General features: G+C 41.0%; 1 protein-coding gene across 1 annotated transcript in view; it reads right to left on the bottom strand.

Moving 5' to 3' along the window:
* The window catches only part of ADGRG4 (adhesion G protein-coupled receptor G4), a 167,086-nt gene that overhangs the window by 12,371 nt on the left and 138,909 nt on the right, over positions 1-15,806 (bottom strand). Inside the window, exons 21-22 of the mRNA XM_073641278.1 lie at positions 9,328-9,608; positions 3,846-3,947 (exon numbers count right to left, since the gene is read on the bottom strand). Coding sequence (XP_073497379.1) covers positions 3,846-3,947; positions 9,328-9,608 — 383 coding nt within the window. The remainder of the gene's footprint in view (positions 1-3,845; positions 3,948-9,327; positions 9,609-15,806) is intronic.

Here is a 15,806-nt window from a genome sequence, read left to right on the forward strand (position 1 = left end):
GCAATGGGGGATGATAAAAGTTCAGGTTTTAAATTGAGTTTTTCCACGAATCCCCCATCAATTACATTCAGTGTAGACCCGCAATCAACAAACACCCGAAATTCCATTAATTTTTTCTGAGCAATCGTGGAAGCAGCTAAAAATACACCCTTGGAATTTAAACAGGCAATACGGGCGTGACTGACCATTTTTTTTTCTTTCTTCATACGAAGCTCACAGCCTTTAATCAAATGACCAGATTTTCCGCAATAGAAACACAAGCCTTGCGAAAAACGACGGTCTTTTTCTTGAGAGCGAGGTGCCACCGATCCAATCTCCATCGGTTCACCACTGTTAGTACACACATTATCATAACCAGAAACTGACATAGCAGAGGATTTGCTCTCATTAACCCTAGCACGCAGTCTTCTATCCACCCGTATAGCTAATTGCATAGCCTGTTGCAAATCCTCAGGTGTAGGATAAGCAATTAGCAGGTCTTTAACCCTTTCACTGAGCCCAGCAAGAAATAGACTTTTCAGAGCAGAATCGTTCCACCCTGTTTGAGTGGACCAACGACGAAAATGTGTACAATATTTTTCGACATTACCTGATCCTTGTTTTAAACGTCTCAACTCAGTCTCAGCTGATGCGACACGGTCAGGATCATCATATAATAGTCCTAAAGCAGAAAAAAAACTATCCACTGATCTGAAGCATGTATCACTAGGTTGCAAAGAAAAGGCCCACTCCTGAGGCTCTTTGCGCAAAAGTGACATTATGAACCCTACGCGCTGGGATTCATCCCCAGAGGACTTGGGTCTCAAACGAAAATACAATAAGCAAGCATTTTTAAATGAAAAAAATTCTCGATGTTCACCAAAAAATAAATCCGGCAAACATACCTTAGGCTCCAAGAAATGTGCTCCAGAACAGTTACTCACGTGCTGACGGAGCTCGGCCACTTCCAGAGAGAGTCCCTGCAGGCGATGAGCCAAATCCTGAACCGACACCATGATGGAACAGAAAAATCTTTCCTTAGAGAATTTGCGGGCTGGACTTACTGTTATGTTCTGCTACCAGAGCTAAGGAAAGAGAGGAGATCTGTCCCTACAATAGAACTCAGCTGAATCCCTACGATGTAACAGGGAACCTGATCCTGCGATCAGACCTGCTAAAGTCCTAAGCTAGTCTGTACGAAGACCTATAGATGTGGGGGAGGAATCCCTACAAGTACTAAGGACTGGGAGGAATATGGGACACCTCCTAACAGAAATAGTAGCAGACAGACGAACAAACAAAATATAAAGAACATAGAGGTCAGTAAACCAAGCAAACTAACAGAGCAAGACACAGAGCACAGGCTAGCTAGAAAGTAGATATACAATGAAGTCCAGCAAAGCCAGAAGGGCGGAGCAGGATTAAATAGGCCAACAAGGTCATGTGACCAGCAAAGGAAAAAAAACCTAACAGCAAGGTTCTAACAATGAGCTCACCATTGTAGGCATCCACCATCGCATAGGTTTCGGAGATCCAGCAAGCCCCTTGGCCTGGGCAAATGAATCCAATACACCAGAAAAAAAAAAGCTGACGTCTCTGGTAAAATCTTGGCAACTTAATTACATTTCCATTAAAATCAGGTCACAAACAGGACAGTGCTCTGGCATTGACACATTTCGACTTTAGTTACGATTTACGATAACATGTTACGATTAAGACTGCTAAAGTCGAAACGTGTCAACACCAGAGCACTGTCCTGTTTGTAACCTGATTTTAATGCAAATGTAATAAAGTTGCCAAGATTTTACTGGAGACGGCAGCTTTTTTTTCTGGTATATTGGATAATGTTTTTTCCGTTGTATTTGTCTTTCGCCAAACTGATCTATCATTAGCATTTTGGGAGTGATTCATCAAAGCTGTTAGGCCAGAAAACTGGTATAAAAAGCCTTGAAAAGTGTCACAATGTTTTCATCCAGATTGAGAATGAGAGTACCCACCCAACCAACGATACCTTCCAGCTGACACCACACACTGGTAGTACTGTAACCTGTCCCCAAAGTCCCTAAATATTTTTTTTAGCCCTGAAAGATCAGTTATCAACTGTCACAGCAATGATCATGAGTTCGGGAGGAAGGGGGGAAGAAGTGGCTGATAAGTGGAGAAAGAAGCAGTGGGGAAAGAAGCAGATATCTGCTTGTAATATTGGTTTATTAAATATATTTTTAAAGTACAGTGGTGATATACAGTGGGGAAAAAAGTATTTAGTCAGCCACCAATTGTGCAAGTTCTCCCACTTAAAAAGATGAGAGAGAGAGGCCTGTAATTGACATCATAGGTAGACCTCAACTATGAGAGACAAAATGAGAAAACAAATCCTGAAAATCACATTGTCTGATTTGGAAAGTAATTTTTTTCACATTTTGGTGGAAAATAAGTATTTGGTAAATTACAAACAAGCAAGATTTATGGCTCTCACAGACCTGTAACTTCTCCTTTAAGAGGCTCCTCTGTCCTCCACTCATTACCTGTAGTACTGGCTCCTGTTTGAACTTGTTATCAGTACAAAAGACACCTGTCCGCAACCTCAAACAGTCACACTCCAAACTCCACTATGGTGAAGACCAAAGAGCTGTCGAAGGACACCAGAAACAAAATTGTAGCCCTGCACCAGGCTGGGAAGACTGAATCTGCAATAGGCAAGCAGCTTGGTGTGAAGAAATCAACTGTGGGAGCAATAATTAGAAAATGGAAGACATACAAGACCACTGATAATCTCCCTCGATCTGGGGCTCCACACATGATAAAGTTAAAAATGATAAAAGTTTAAAGAAAACCTGTAACCAGGTCAAAAGTGATCATTTTTTGCTCGGATTTTATTCCTGCTACTCCTCTAAGTATTCAGGTTGTTGTGTTTTTTGGGGGTGTGAGGAGTTATAATTTGACATACTGTTCCTGAGATATGGGATTTTTCAGTTAGTGTTATTTTTTATAGCCTCTCCCAAGGAGGCGTGGCTAACAGGGTTCTTTGTGGGCGTTCCTTTTGTCTGCTTTGCATAATTTCTCTGTGAGTAACACACATTTGGTAAACTTTTGACAAGGTGACATGTGCTTTTTAAATCCATGCCCTTTTCACGTCTCAAAATTAAAGAAATAAAAAAAACATATTTGATAACGCCATATCCATATAAGTCCGATCTATGAAAATTGAAGGTTAAAGAAAAAAAAATTGATTAAAAGTGATTAAAAGATCTCATTTATCCCATATGGTATCAATAAAATCATCAATCATCAAATTGATGGAAAAATAAAAAAGTTACAAGCCTTAGAAAATGGCAACACAAACCAATTTTTTTAAAGTTCTTTTTAACCACTAAAATATATTTAAAAATCCTCTAGGTTTGATATTGCTGTGATCATACTGACCCGAAGAATCGTCTTACCGGTTCATATTTAAAAAAACGAGTTCCAAAAAAAAAATGGTGAAAATGCATTGCTTTTAATCATTTCACCACATTTGGAATCTTTTTCCCACTTTTCAGTACATTGTAAGGTACAGTGAAAGGCGTCATTCAAAACTATAAATTGTTCCGCAAAAAACAAGATCTCATGCGGCTATGTCGACAAAAAACTAAAAATTATGAGTCCCGGAAGAATAGGAGGAAAAAACTAAAAGCACTAAATCTAAAAATCGTTGACTCATTATGGGGTTAATTGTGATTTATTTTGTAAAGCACAAAGAAAAACAACCAAAAAGTCCATTAAAAGAGTAGTTACACCAGAAAAAAAGCAAAAAAAGTGACACAAACGCATGGATCAATCTCCCATGACTGATTTTAAATTAGTATTACAGTAAATTGTAACCTCACCTGAATAATTGTCAATTCTACATCTGCCACAGCAAAGGTGCATCCTCCAATGTCTCCTTACATTCTCCTTAATTAGACAGTGGAACACAAAAATAAAAAATCCTAATATGGAAGAAAAATGAAGAATTTAATATTTATTGCATTTAATGCCTCTGTATTGTCATATTTAAAGGCACCTGCCATTACGAAAGTGCTCGCTACATAGTCGTATCTAGATTTATGACTCTAAGGCTACGGTCACACTATCAGTATTTGATCAGTATTTCACATCAGTATTTGTAAGCCTAAACCAGGAGTGGGTCAAAAATGCAGAATTGGTGCACTTGTTTCTATTATACTTTTTTCCTGATTGTTCCTCATCTGGTTTTGGATTACAAATACTGATGTAAAATACTGACCAAATACTGAACGTGTGAACGTGGCCTAAGAGTTAATCCAGAACTACACTAAAAACACTTGCTCTATCGCTCCTAAGTACAAAGGTGCTATTGGGTGATTTCTGAATCAACTGGATGTCAGGGTATCTATGGGGCCTTGCGTCATCTGATAAAAAATAAATCTAGCAGCTGTGAAACATTTCACATGAATGTGTGAATGTAGCCTTAGGGCTTATGTATATAAATGTGTGGCTCCCTGTACAGTGCTGGCCAAAAGTATTGGCACCCCTGCAATTCTGTCAGATAATACTCAGTTTCTTCCTGAAAATTATTGCAATCACAAATTCTTTGGTATTATTATCTTCATTTAATTTGTCTTCAATGAAAAAAACACAAAAAGAATTGTCCTAAAGCCAAATTGGATATAATTCCACACCAAACCTAAAGAAGGGGGTGGACAAAAGTATTGGCACCCTTTGAAAAATCATGTGATGCTTCTCTAATTCGTGTAATTAACAGCACCTGTAACTTACCTGTGGCACCTAACAGGTGTTGGCAATAACTAAATCACACTTGCAGCCAGTTAACATGGATTAAAGTTGACTCAACCTCTGTCCTGTGTCCTTGTGTGTACCACATTGAGCATGGAGAAAAGAAAGAAGACCAAAGAACTGTCTGAGGACTCGAGAAACCAAATCGTGAGGAAGCATGAGCAATCTCAAGGCTACAAGTCCATCTCCAAAGACCTGAATGTTCCTGTGTCTTCCGTGTGCAGTGTCATCAAGAAGTTTAAAGCTCATGGCACTGTGGCTAACCTCCCTAGATGTGGACGGAAAAGAAAAATTGACGAGAGATTTCAACGCAAGATTGTGCGGATGGTGGATAAAGAACCTCGACTAACATCCAAACAAGTTCAAGCTGCCCTGCAGTCCGAGGGTACAACAGTGTCAACCCGTACTATCCATCGACGTCTGAATGAAAAGGGACTGTATGGTAGGATACCCAGGAAGACCCCACTTCTTACCCCGAAACATAAAAAAGCCAGGCTGGAGTTTGCCAAAACTTACCTGAGAAAGCCTAAAACGTTTTGGAAGAACGTTCTCTGGTCAGATGAGACAAAAGTAGAGCTTTTTTGGAAAAAGCATCAACATAGAGTGTACAAAAAAAAGAGGCATTCAAAGAAAAGAACACGGCCCCTACAGTCAAACATAGCGGAGGTTCCCTGATGTTTTGGGGTTGCTTTGCTGCCTCTGGCGCTAGACTGCTTGACCGTGTGCATGGCATTATGAAGTCTGAAGACTACCAACAAATTTTGCAGCATAATGTAGGGCCCAGTGTGAGAAAGCTGGGTCTCCCTCAGAGGTCATGGGTCTTCCAGCAGGACAATGACCCAAAACACACTTCCAAAAGCACTATAAAATGGTTTTAGAAAAAGCACTGGAGACTTCTAAGGTGGCCAGCAATGGGTCCAGACCTAAATCCCATAGAACACCTGTGGAGAGATCTCAAAATGGCAGTTTGGAGAAGGCACCCTTCAAATATCAGGGACCTTGAGCAGTTTGCCCAAGAAGAATGGTCTACAATTTCAGCAGAGCATTGTAAGAAACTCATTGATGGTTACCGGAAGCGGTTGTTCGCAGTTATTTTGGCTAAAGGTTGTGCAACCAAGTATTAGGCTGAGGGTGCCAATACTTTTGTCCGGCCCTTTTTTGGAGTTTTGTGTGAAATGATCAATGATTTGATTTTTGCTTCATTCTCTTTTGTGTTTTTTCCTTGCAAGCAAATTAAATGAAGATAATAATACCAAAGAATTTGTGATTGCAATCATTTTCAGGAAGAAACTGAGTATTATCTGACAGAATTGCAGGGGTGCCAATACTTTTGGCCAGCACTGTATATAGAGCTAAAAATGGTATCTGATCCAACTTTGTAAAATCAGGAATACTTTTTCCTAGGAAATAAAGACTTTCCTCTTTTCAAGGGAGAGAATCTGATCCACCCCCCATGTCTCTGAACATATAGCTCATACCTAAGGTCAAAATAATACAAGTTGTGCACATGATCCTAAAGGCCCACATACACACAAGATCAAATGAAGTTGCTGGTTGAATGGTCACTTAATGAACGACCATTTAATGAGTGATCATATTGCCCGTTATATGTGTTAAATCTGGCCATACACGATCAGTGACACCAGGCAATGTATTAACAATATTTTTGAGAATATTCTTTTGCAAAAAATCATTCATGGACGAAAAACATTTCGTTCGATATTTCGAAACATGTTTCAGCGAAAAAAAGTAAAACACGTCCTACTTCATTTCAAATGATGGCGGGATTGTTTTGATTGAAATTTTACCCATTAATCAACTTTAATCTAATATATATGGGTACCTTATGATGAATTAATGAAAAAAAAATCAAAATAAAAGTTAGGAGGACAAATGAAAAAAAGTTATACAAGACAAATTTGCATGGAATCATCTTTTTAATATTCCATGGGCCCTCACTTTCCTTCGTCCCTCATTCCCACTCTCTTTGTATCCTGGTACAAACCTTTCCTCTTCCCAGTTTTTTTTAGCTATAATAATGTCATAATAATAAAAGAACACAAAGAAAATAGAAAGAAAAGATAATAAAACAGAACACATCATCAACAGCAAATAAATTAATTCGACACAAGGTTCCAATACAAAGCAACTTTGTGACTATAATTTAAAAGGGAATATGTCTCATAGCTTATTAAATGTTACAGATACAGTTGAAGCCAGACATTTACATACACTATATAAAAAGACACATTCATGTTTTTCTCAATATCTGACATGAAATCAGAATAAACCTTTCACGTTTTAGGTCAATTAAGATTACCATAATTTTTAATATTTGACAAATACCAGAATAATCAGGGAGAGAGAATGTTTTACACCATTTTTATTACTTACTGCAAAGTCAAAAGTTTATATACACTAAGATTACTATGCCTTTAAACAATTCTGGACTGCCCATATGATGATGTCATGTGTTTGGAAGCTTCTGATAGTTTTTTTGGCAACATCTGAGTTAATTAGAGACACACCTGTGGATGTATTTTAATTCACACCTGAAAAAACTGCTTCTTTGTGTAGCATCATGGGAAAGTCTAAAGAAATCAGCCAAGATATCAGGAAGAGAATTGTGGACTTGCACAAGTCTGGCTCATCCTTGAGTACAATTTCAAGAATACCTGAAGGTGCCTCATTCATTTGTACAAGCAATTATACGCAAGTACAAACAAGATGGGAATGTCCAGCCATCCTACTGCTCAGGAAGGAGACGGGTTCTGTGTCCCAGAGATGAACGTGCTTTGGTCCGACATGTGAATATCAACCCAAGGATAAAAGCAAAAGACCTTGTGAAGATGATGGCGGAAGCTGGTAAGATTGTGTGGATATCCACAGTGAAACGAGTATTGTATCAACATGGGCTGAAAGGCCACTCTGCCAAAAGAAGCCATTACTCCAAAAGAAACATAAAAAAGACGGATTAATGTTTGCAAATGCACACAGGAACAAAGACCTTAATTTTTGGAGACATGTCCTGTGGTCTGATGAAACTAAAATTTAACTTTTTGGGCATAATCACTATCGTTACGTTTGGAAGAAAAAGGGAGAAACTTGGAAGCCTAAGAACACCATCCCAACTGTGAAACACGGGGGTGGCAGCATCATGTTGTGGGGTTTTTTTGCTGCAGGAGGGACTGGTGCACTTCACAAAATAGATGGCATCATGAGAAAAGAAGATTATGTGGCAATACTGAAGTAACATCTCAAGACATCAGCCAGGACGTTTAAGCTTGGGCGGAAATGGTTCTACCAAATGGACAATGACCCAAAGCATACTGCCAAAATGGTAACAAAGTGTCTTAAGGATAACAAAGTCAATGTTTTGGAGTGGCCATCACAAAGCCTTGATGTCAATCCTATTGAAAATTTATGGGCAAAGCTGAAAAGGCAGGTGCGAGAAAGGTGAACTACAAACCTGGATCAGTTACACCAGTTTTGTCAGGAGGAATGGGCCCAAATTGCGACTAGCTATTGTGAGAAGCTTGTGGAAGGATATCCCAAACATTTGACCCAAGTCATTCAGTTTAGGGGCAATGGTACCAAATACTAATGAAATGCATGTAAACTTTTGACTTTGCAGTAAGTAATAAAAATGCCTTAAAACATTCTCTCTCTTCCTCATTATTCTGCCATTTGGCAAATATTAAAAATGATGGTAATCCTAATTGACCTAAAATGGAAAAGGTTTATTCTGATTTCATGTCAGATATTGAGAAAAACATGCAGATGTGTCTTTTTATATAGTGTATGTAAACTTCTTATTTGAACTGTTGTTCCTTATGTAAATACATGTAATGAATTGTTAAAGGGAATCTGTCACCCCCTTGGATGTACCTAACCTAATAATATGGGCATATAGGTTCTAGAATAGTTATATATGCCTCATATCTGCAGTCTTGTTCTTCAGAAATTATCTTTTAATCCTTTATGTTAATGCGTTCTTTCAGGCTCTGGGGCGTGCGGTGCCTGGAAGAAAAATCTGACTCCAGTCTTCATTTGCGTGGCTGTCTCCTCCCATCAGCATCACAGGGCCCTGTAATGTCTAGTGGTTGTCCAGCGCCTACGCCCTGCAATTGCGATATTGTCCTGGCGCCTGCGCAGAAGAAACAAGAAGCCAATGCCCATAGAAAGGCGGAAAAGTAAGATGGAATATTGCGATTGCAGGCGCAGGACATCCAGTAGACGTCACAGGGTACTGTGATGCTGATGAGAGTTGACAGGCACACAAGTGAAGGCCAGAGGCAGAGTTTTCTTCCAGGCACCACACGCCCCAGAGCCTGAAAGAATGCATTAACATAAAGGATTAAAAGATGATTTCTGAAGAACAAGACTACAGATATGACTTTTTAAATTATTCTAGTACCTGTATGCCCATATTAATAGGTTAGCTAAGTCCAAGTAGATCTGCTACTTGGACCCAGGACAGGTAGATTCCCTTTAAATTTACACTTATTTTGTGATCTTTGGATTTTTTTAGTTAAAAATATTTTCAGCACGTACCTTGTAATGTATTAAAAATAACAAATAGATATAAAAAGGCGACTCGTACAGGACCCCATGCGAAGAAGAAAAAACCCCAGGTTAATCCAAGTAAGATGCCGAGACTGAGAGTACTTTTAATGTCATGCAGGAAGAGCGCCTTCCAATCCTTTATCCTTGTAGACTTTAGTGTCTTGATTTGTAGAAGTACAACGATGAACATAGAAATGTTGGTAAAGAAGATCAATCCGAAATAGCATATAACAGATGTGTAAAATACTGTATTATTCTTGATCCAACAGCTGCAAAAATAATTGATATTTGTAAACGGAAAAAAAATGAATGATAATATTGTAAAATCACAGCTTTGCATTTACTCAAAGTTTTTTAGTAAATATAATATTTTTTGTGGAAAACTTAAAGCACCACTCCAGCGTATTTTTTTATTGCACCGCTGGAGTGGTGCTTTACATTGTAAGTCCCCTGCCCCCTGTCTGATACTCACCTGTCACCCCCTTCACCCCCCTGTGTCCCAAGCGAAAAGTGACCTGCCGGCAGCTCCAGTGTCTGCTGAGGCATGTGAGAGGCCACTTTTCAGTACAAGTCTATGAGAGGTTGTTCTGGCTGTCATAGACTTGTATTGAGAGCTTGTGACGTAAATTCTGACTTTCGGACAATCAGAAGTTACGGGCACAAGATGGCGCCGTGGGACCAGAGCGGCGTCAGTAAAAGGTGAAGCCGCCAGAAGGTGAGTACAAGAACGAGGGCAGAGGGCTTATATTTAAAACGCCACTCAAGCTCTGAAAAAAAACAAACGCTGGGGTGTCGCTTTAAATGAGTAGCTGCAATTTCAAAAACTTTTGATCAGTGAGGGTACATGTGACAGGATAACTACCGATTGGTGACACTACAGAGTCGAAGTACTCAGTCAAGGGCTGCTAAACAAGGATAGCTGAAGATGAGCTTACTGATTGTATGAGAAAGTAATCTTTTGGGTAACACTGCAACAAGTGAGTAGTTCTTCTCCAGTGCCACCACAGAGCAGATAAAAGCAATGCACAGTTCTGATTGGAACCAATGTGTTGTCTGTGTAATGCATGTTTGGGCTAATAATAGAGTTTACAATTAAAGAGAACGTATATTAACTAAGAACTCCCTATCAAGGGGTGCCTAAAAATGGGCTTTCTAAATTGGACAGTCCCTTTAACTGTCTTAACCACCTACTGTTAATCTTGGGTTGTGCTCGATTAGCTGGGAAATGGTTCTACTGTACATTAGACTAGAATGCTGTTGGAGCTCTGTTCTTTGTCTTGTTTTAAAGCTATTACTTGTACTTGCAGTTTTTTAGTACATTCTTTAGTTTGAATGAAAGAGAAGAGAAGCAGCAGGGATATGATCCTGCCCCTGAATACCTGTTATGGTTAATATTTTATAACTTGCTTTGATTATCATTTAAACAGTCTATATCTATATATCGAGCTTTAATAAGTTTGTGCTTTGCATTAGCTTTATATTTCTTGTTTATAAAAGCCACGAGACAGGATGTTTGTTTCCTGAAACTGCTGATACTGAGAATTGCTGAAAACCGTTGAGCCCCGGGTTAAACTGGGTCTTCGGGGTAGTTAGCAAAATCAATGATTCGCAGCCTTTGTGCTGATAACATCTGTGAGTACAATAAAACCCTAGTGTACGGGTCAAACAGAGCTTTGCACATCAACTGATGCTGTTGTGTGGTGTGTGTTCTTGTCTCTGATCAATTGCCGCCCTAATTTGATCAACATTGGCAATGTGTGAGAGACCCTTTGTGTCTCTCCTAAAGCTCTCCCTAAAAGGGGTTTCCACGACACCGTGCATGACCCCATGGGGAATCACATAGCCCGTTGTCTTACCTCACTTATGTAACTATTCCAGTTTTGCCCTTCCAAAATTTTCTTCCAAATATGGTCCCTCATAGCATCTGTTTATGCAGCCGCCATGTGTAAGGAGTAGTGATGAGCTAGCATGCTCGCCACTGCTCGGTACTCGCCCGAGCATCTCAGTACTCGAGATGCTCGGAGCTCGCCGAGTACTTGCGTGATGCTCGGGCGGGAGCTCGGGTCCCCATCCTGCATGTTTGGCACTATTTAGAGCACCAATCATGCAGGGATTGCCTGCCACTCACTGTAATGTCACAGCCATGGTGGTTGTGGCATTACAGTGATTGTCCAAATCGATGGGAACAGTGATCACAGTGAAACATGAAAAGCCGCAATTCATCAGCGGCATACATCAGTACCCGACAATTTAGAACAGAAAGAATAGTGTTATGTTCTGCTACCAGAGCTAAGGAAAGAGAGGAGATCTGTCCCTACGATAGAACTCAGCTTGATCCCTACGATGTAACAGGGGACCTGATCCTGCGATCAGACCTGCTAAAGTCCTCAGCTAGTCTGTACGGAGACCTATAGATGTGGGGAAGGAATCCCTACAAGTTCTAGGGACTGGAAGCAAAATGGACACCTCCTAACAGAAATAGTAGCAGACAGACGAACAAACAAATAATATAGAACACAGAGGTCCGAAGACCAAGCAAACTAACAGAGTTAGATACTGAGCACAGGCTAGCTAAAGAGTAGTAATACAATGAAGTCCAGCAAAGCCAGAAGGGCGGAGCAGGACTAAATAGGCCAACAAGGTCATGTGACCAGCAATAGAAAAAACCTAAGAGCAAGGTTCTAACAGTACCCCCCCTTCTAAGAGGATCCTCCGGATCCCCTAGGACCAGGCTTATCAGGAAATCTCCTGTGAAACGCTCTGATAAGTCTGGACGCGGAAACATCATCCGACCTCACCCATGAGTTATCCTCGGGACCGAAACCTTTCCAGGCCACGAGATACTGCAAACTACCTCTATAACGTCTAGAATTAAGGATGCGAGAAATTTCATATTCCCCGTCCTCCACCACCGGGGGAACAGAGGCAGAGGCGTCACAATCCGACACAACAGCTTTTTTCAACAGAGAGACATGAAACACGGGATTAATTCTCCAGGAGGTAGGAACCTCCAACCTAACAGCAGATTGGTTGACAACCTGAAGCACCTTAAAGGGCCCTACAAACTTGGGACCCAATTTCTTAGAAGGAATCCTCAACCGCAGATTCCTAGAGGACAACCAAACCATGTCACCAACAGCGAACAAAACCTCCTGTCGTTTCCTATCAAAGTAGTCTTTAGATTTTCTGTTAGCCTCCTGAAGATTACCACGCACATCCGTCCAAACTCTGTCCAAATCGCCGGAAAAATTCTCCTCCTCAGGCACGGCAGATACCAACTTGGAGAACGACCCAAACGACGGATGTCTCCCAGAACAACAAAAAAAAAGGCGAACAACCAGCAGAAGAAGATGTATGATTGTTAAGAGCAAATTCAGCAAGTGGCAGAAACTCAGACCACCCCTCTTGATTGTCTGCCACAAAACAACGCAAGAACTGCTCAACATCCTGGTTTTTCCTTTCTGTCTGGCCATTAGATTCAGGATGATATCCGGATGAGAACGACAAATGAACTCCCAACCTGTCACAAAAGGCGCGCCAAAAACGAGCCACGAACTGAGGTCCCCTATCAGAAACAATGTCAGTAGGAACGCCATGAAGTCTGACAATTTCCTTGACAAAGGCCTTAGCGAGAGTCTTAGCGCAAGGCAGTTTAACGAAGGGAACCAAGTGACACATCTTGCTAAAACGGTCCACGACCACCCAGATGACAGTAAAACCCTCAGAGGGGGGAAGGTCAGTTATAAAGTCCATAGCCAAATGTGTCCAAGGAGCACTGGGAACCTCCAGAGGGCAAAGCAACCCCGCAGCAGGAGTATGTGAGGACTTAGATCTAGCACATATAGTACATTGACGCACCCACTTAATGACTTCCTTCTGCCATCCAGGCCACCAAAAACTGCGACCCACCAGTCTCTTGGTCTCAGAGATTCCGGGATGACCTGCCAACCGAGATTCGTGACACTCAACAAACAAATCTCTCCTAAAGGTCCCAGGCACAAACAACCTCCCATGGGGAGTGTTAGATGGGGCATTCTCCTGTGCTTTAAGAATCTCATCCTCCAAAACGGAGTCCAAAGCAGCAATCACAACACCTTCTTGTAAAATGTTCTCCTCTTTCTCAGCACCGACTATGGGAGAAAAACTGCGAGACAAGGCATCCGCCTTAAAATTCTTAGTACCTGGGATGTAAGTAACGGAAAAATTAAACCGCGAGAAAAACAGTGCCCACCTAGCCTGACGGGCATTCAGGCGCTTGGCAGCATCAAGTTATATCAGATTTTTATGATCCGTAAAAACCTGAACGGGAAATTCAGCACCTTCCAAGAGGTGGCGCCAGTGTTCAAATGCGAGTTTAATAGCCAATAATTCCCGATTACCAACATCGTAATTCAGTTCAGTCTCCGAAAATTTTTTTGAAAAAAAGGCACAGGGATGTACTCCATCCCCGTTATCCTGAGACAATACTGCGCCAACCCCCACAGAGGAAGCATCAACCTCAACCAAAAACGGCTTAGTCACATCAGGCTGCATAAGGATGGGAGCAGAGGTGAACCTCTCCTTGAGATACACAAAAGCTTCAATGGCCTCAGAAGTCCACTGAACCGCATCAGCACCTTTCCTGGTGAGATCGGTCAGAGGTTTGACAATAATAGAAAAATTTTTAATGAATTTTCTATAATAATTGGCGAAACCCAAAAACCTGTGTATCGATTTCAAACCAATAGGCCTAGGCCATTCCTGCACAGCTTGAACTTTCACCGGGTCCATCTCAAAACCTTCACTGGAGATAATGTAGCCCAAAAAACTAATTCTCTGTACAGCGAACTCACATTTCTCCAGCTTAGCAAAAAGCGAATTGTCAATTAATAACTGTAATACCTCACGTGCGCTCCGCCAATGAGATTCCAGATCCGGCGAATAAATCAAAATGTCATCCAAATACACAACCACATTTTTGCCGATCAAAGGTCTAAGGATGTCATTAATAAGATTCTGAAAAAATGCAGGAGCATTAGTAAGACCAAAAGGCATAACCAAATTCTCAAAATGACCCACAGGAGTGTTAAAAGCAGTCTTCCATTCGTCACCCTCCTTCATGCGCAACAGATTGTATGCCCCCCGAAGGTCAATTTTAGAGAACCACTTGGCCACCACTAACTGGTTAAACAGATCAGGAATCAATGGCAGTGGGTAAGGATTGCGTACAGTAATTTTGTTAATCTCACGAAAATCCAGACAAGGACGTAAACTGCCGTCCTTTTTTTTTACAAAAAAAAATCCAACCGCCACAGGAGACTTAGAGGGCCTAATGTGACCAGCGGCCAAGCTTGTCTGTATGTATTCCTCCAAAGCCTTTCTCTCAGGAATAGTAAGGTTAAATAAACGACTTTTAGGAAGAGTCGCTCCAGGGACAAATTCAATAGTACAATCATAGTCTCTATGGGGAGGCAAAACCTGCGATTCCTTCTCAGAAAAAACTCTCCAAAAATCCTGAATAGGAACAGGCAATTCCCCCCTATCCACAGCTGCAATGCGCCCGTTACAACACTTGTCATAACATTTATGGCTCCAGGATTTAATTTCATTGGTAGACCAATCCAGTACAGGATTGTGCAATTTTAACCAGGGCAATCCCAACACTACCGGAGAAGGCAAGTTATTCAAAACTACCAAATCCAAATTCTCATGGTGAACACCATTAATAGTGAGGGGAAATTCACAGACCTTGAGAGTAACATTCTTCAAAGGGGAGCCATCCACAGAAACCACAGCAATGGGGGGATGACAAAGGTTCGGGTTTTAAATTGAGTTTTTCCAAGAATCCCCTATCAATAACATTCAGAGTAGACCCACAATCGACAAACACCCGAAATTCCATTAATTTTTCCTGAGCAATAGTGGAAGCAGCTAAAAATACTCCCTTGGAATTTAAACAGGCAATACGGGCATGACTGACCATTTTTTTTTCTTTCTTCATACGAAGCACACAGCTTTTAATGAAATGACCAGAATTTCCGCAATAGAAACACAAACCTTCAGAAAATCTGCGGTCCTTTTCTTGAGAGCGAGGTGCCATCGCTCCAATCTCCATCGGCTCTCCACTGTCAGTACACACATTCTCATGACCAGAAACTGACATAGCAGAGGATTTGCTCTCATTAACCCTTGCACGCAGTCTCCCATCCACCCGTATAGCTAATTGCATAGCCTGTTGCAAATCTTCAGGTGTGGGATAAGCAATTAGCAAGTCTTTAACCCTTTCACTAAGCCCAGCAAGAAACAGACTCTTCAGAGCAGAATCGTTCCACCCTATTTGAGTAGACCACCGACGGAAATGAGTACAATATTTTTCCACATTACCTGATCCCTGTCTCAAACGTCTCAACTCAGTCTCAGCAGATGAGACATGGTCAGGATCATCATATAATAGCCCCAAAGCAGAAAAAAAACTATGCACTGATCTA

The sequence above is a fragment of the Phyllobates terribilis genome, unplaced genomic scaffold (assembly GCF_046119375.1).
Source record: "Phyllobates terribilis strain yellow unplaced genomic scaffold, ASM4611937v1 Scaffold_7__3_contigs__length_470593459, whole genome shotgun sequence".
Taxonomy (NCBI): Eukaryota; Metazoa; Chordata; class Amphibia; order Anura; family Dendrobatidae; genus Phyllobates; species Phyllobates terribilis.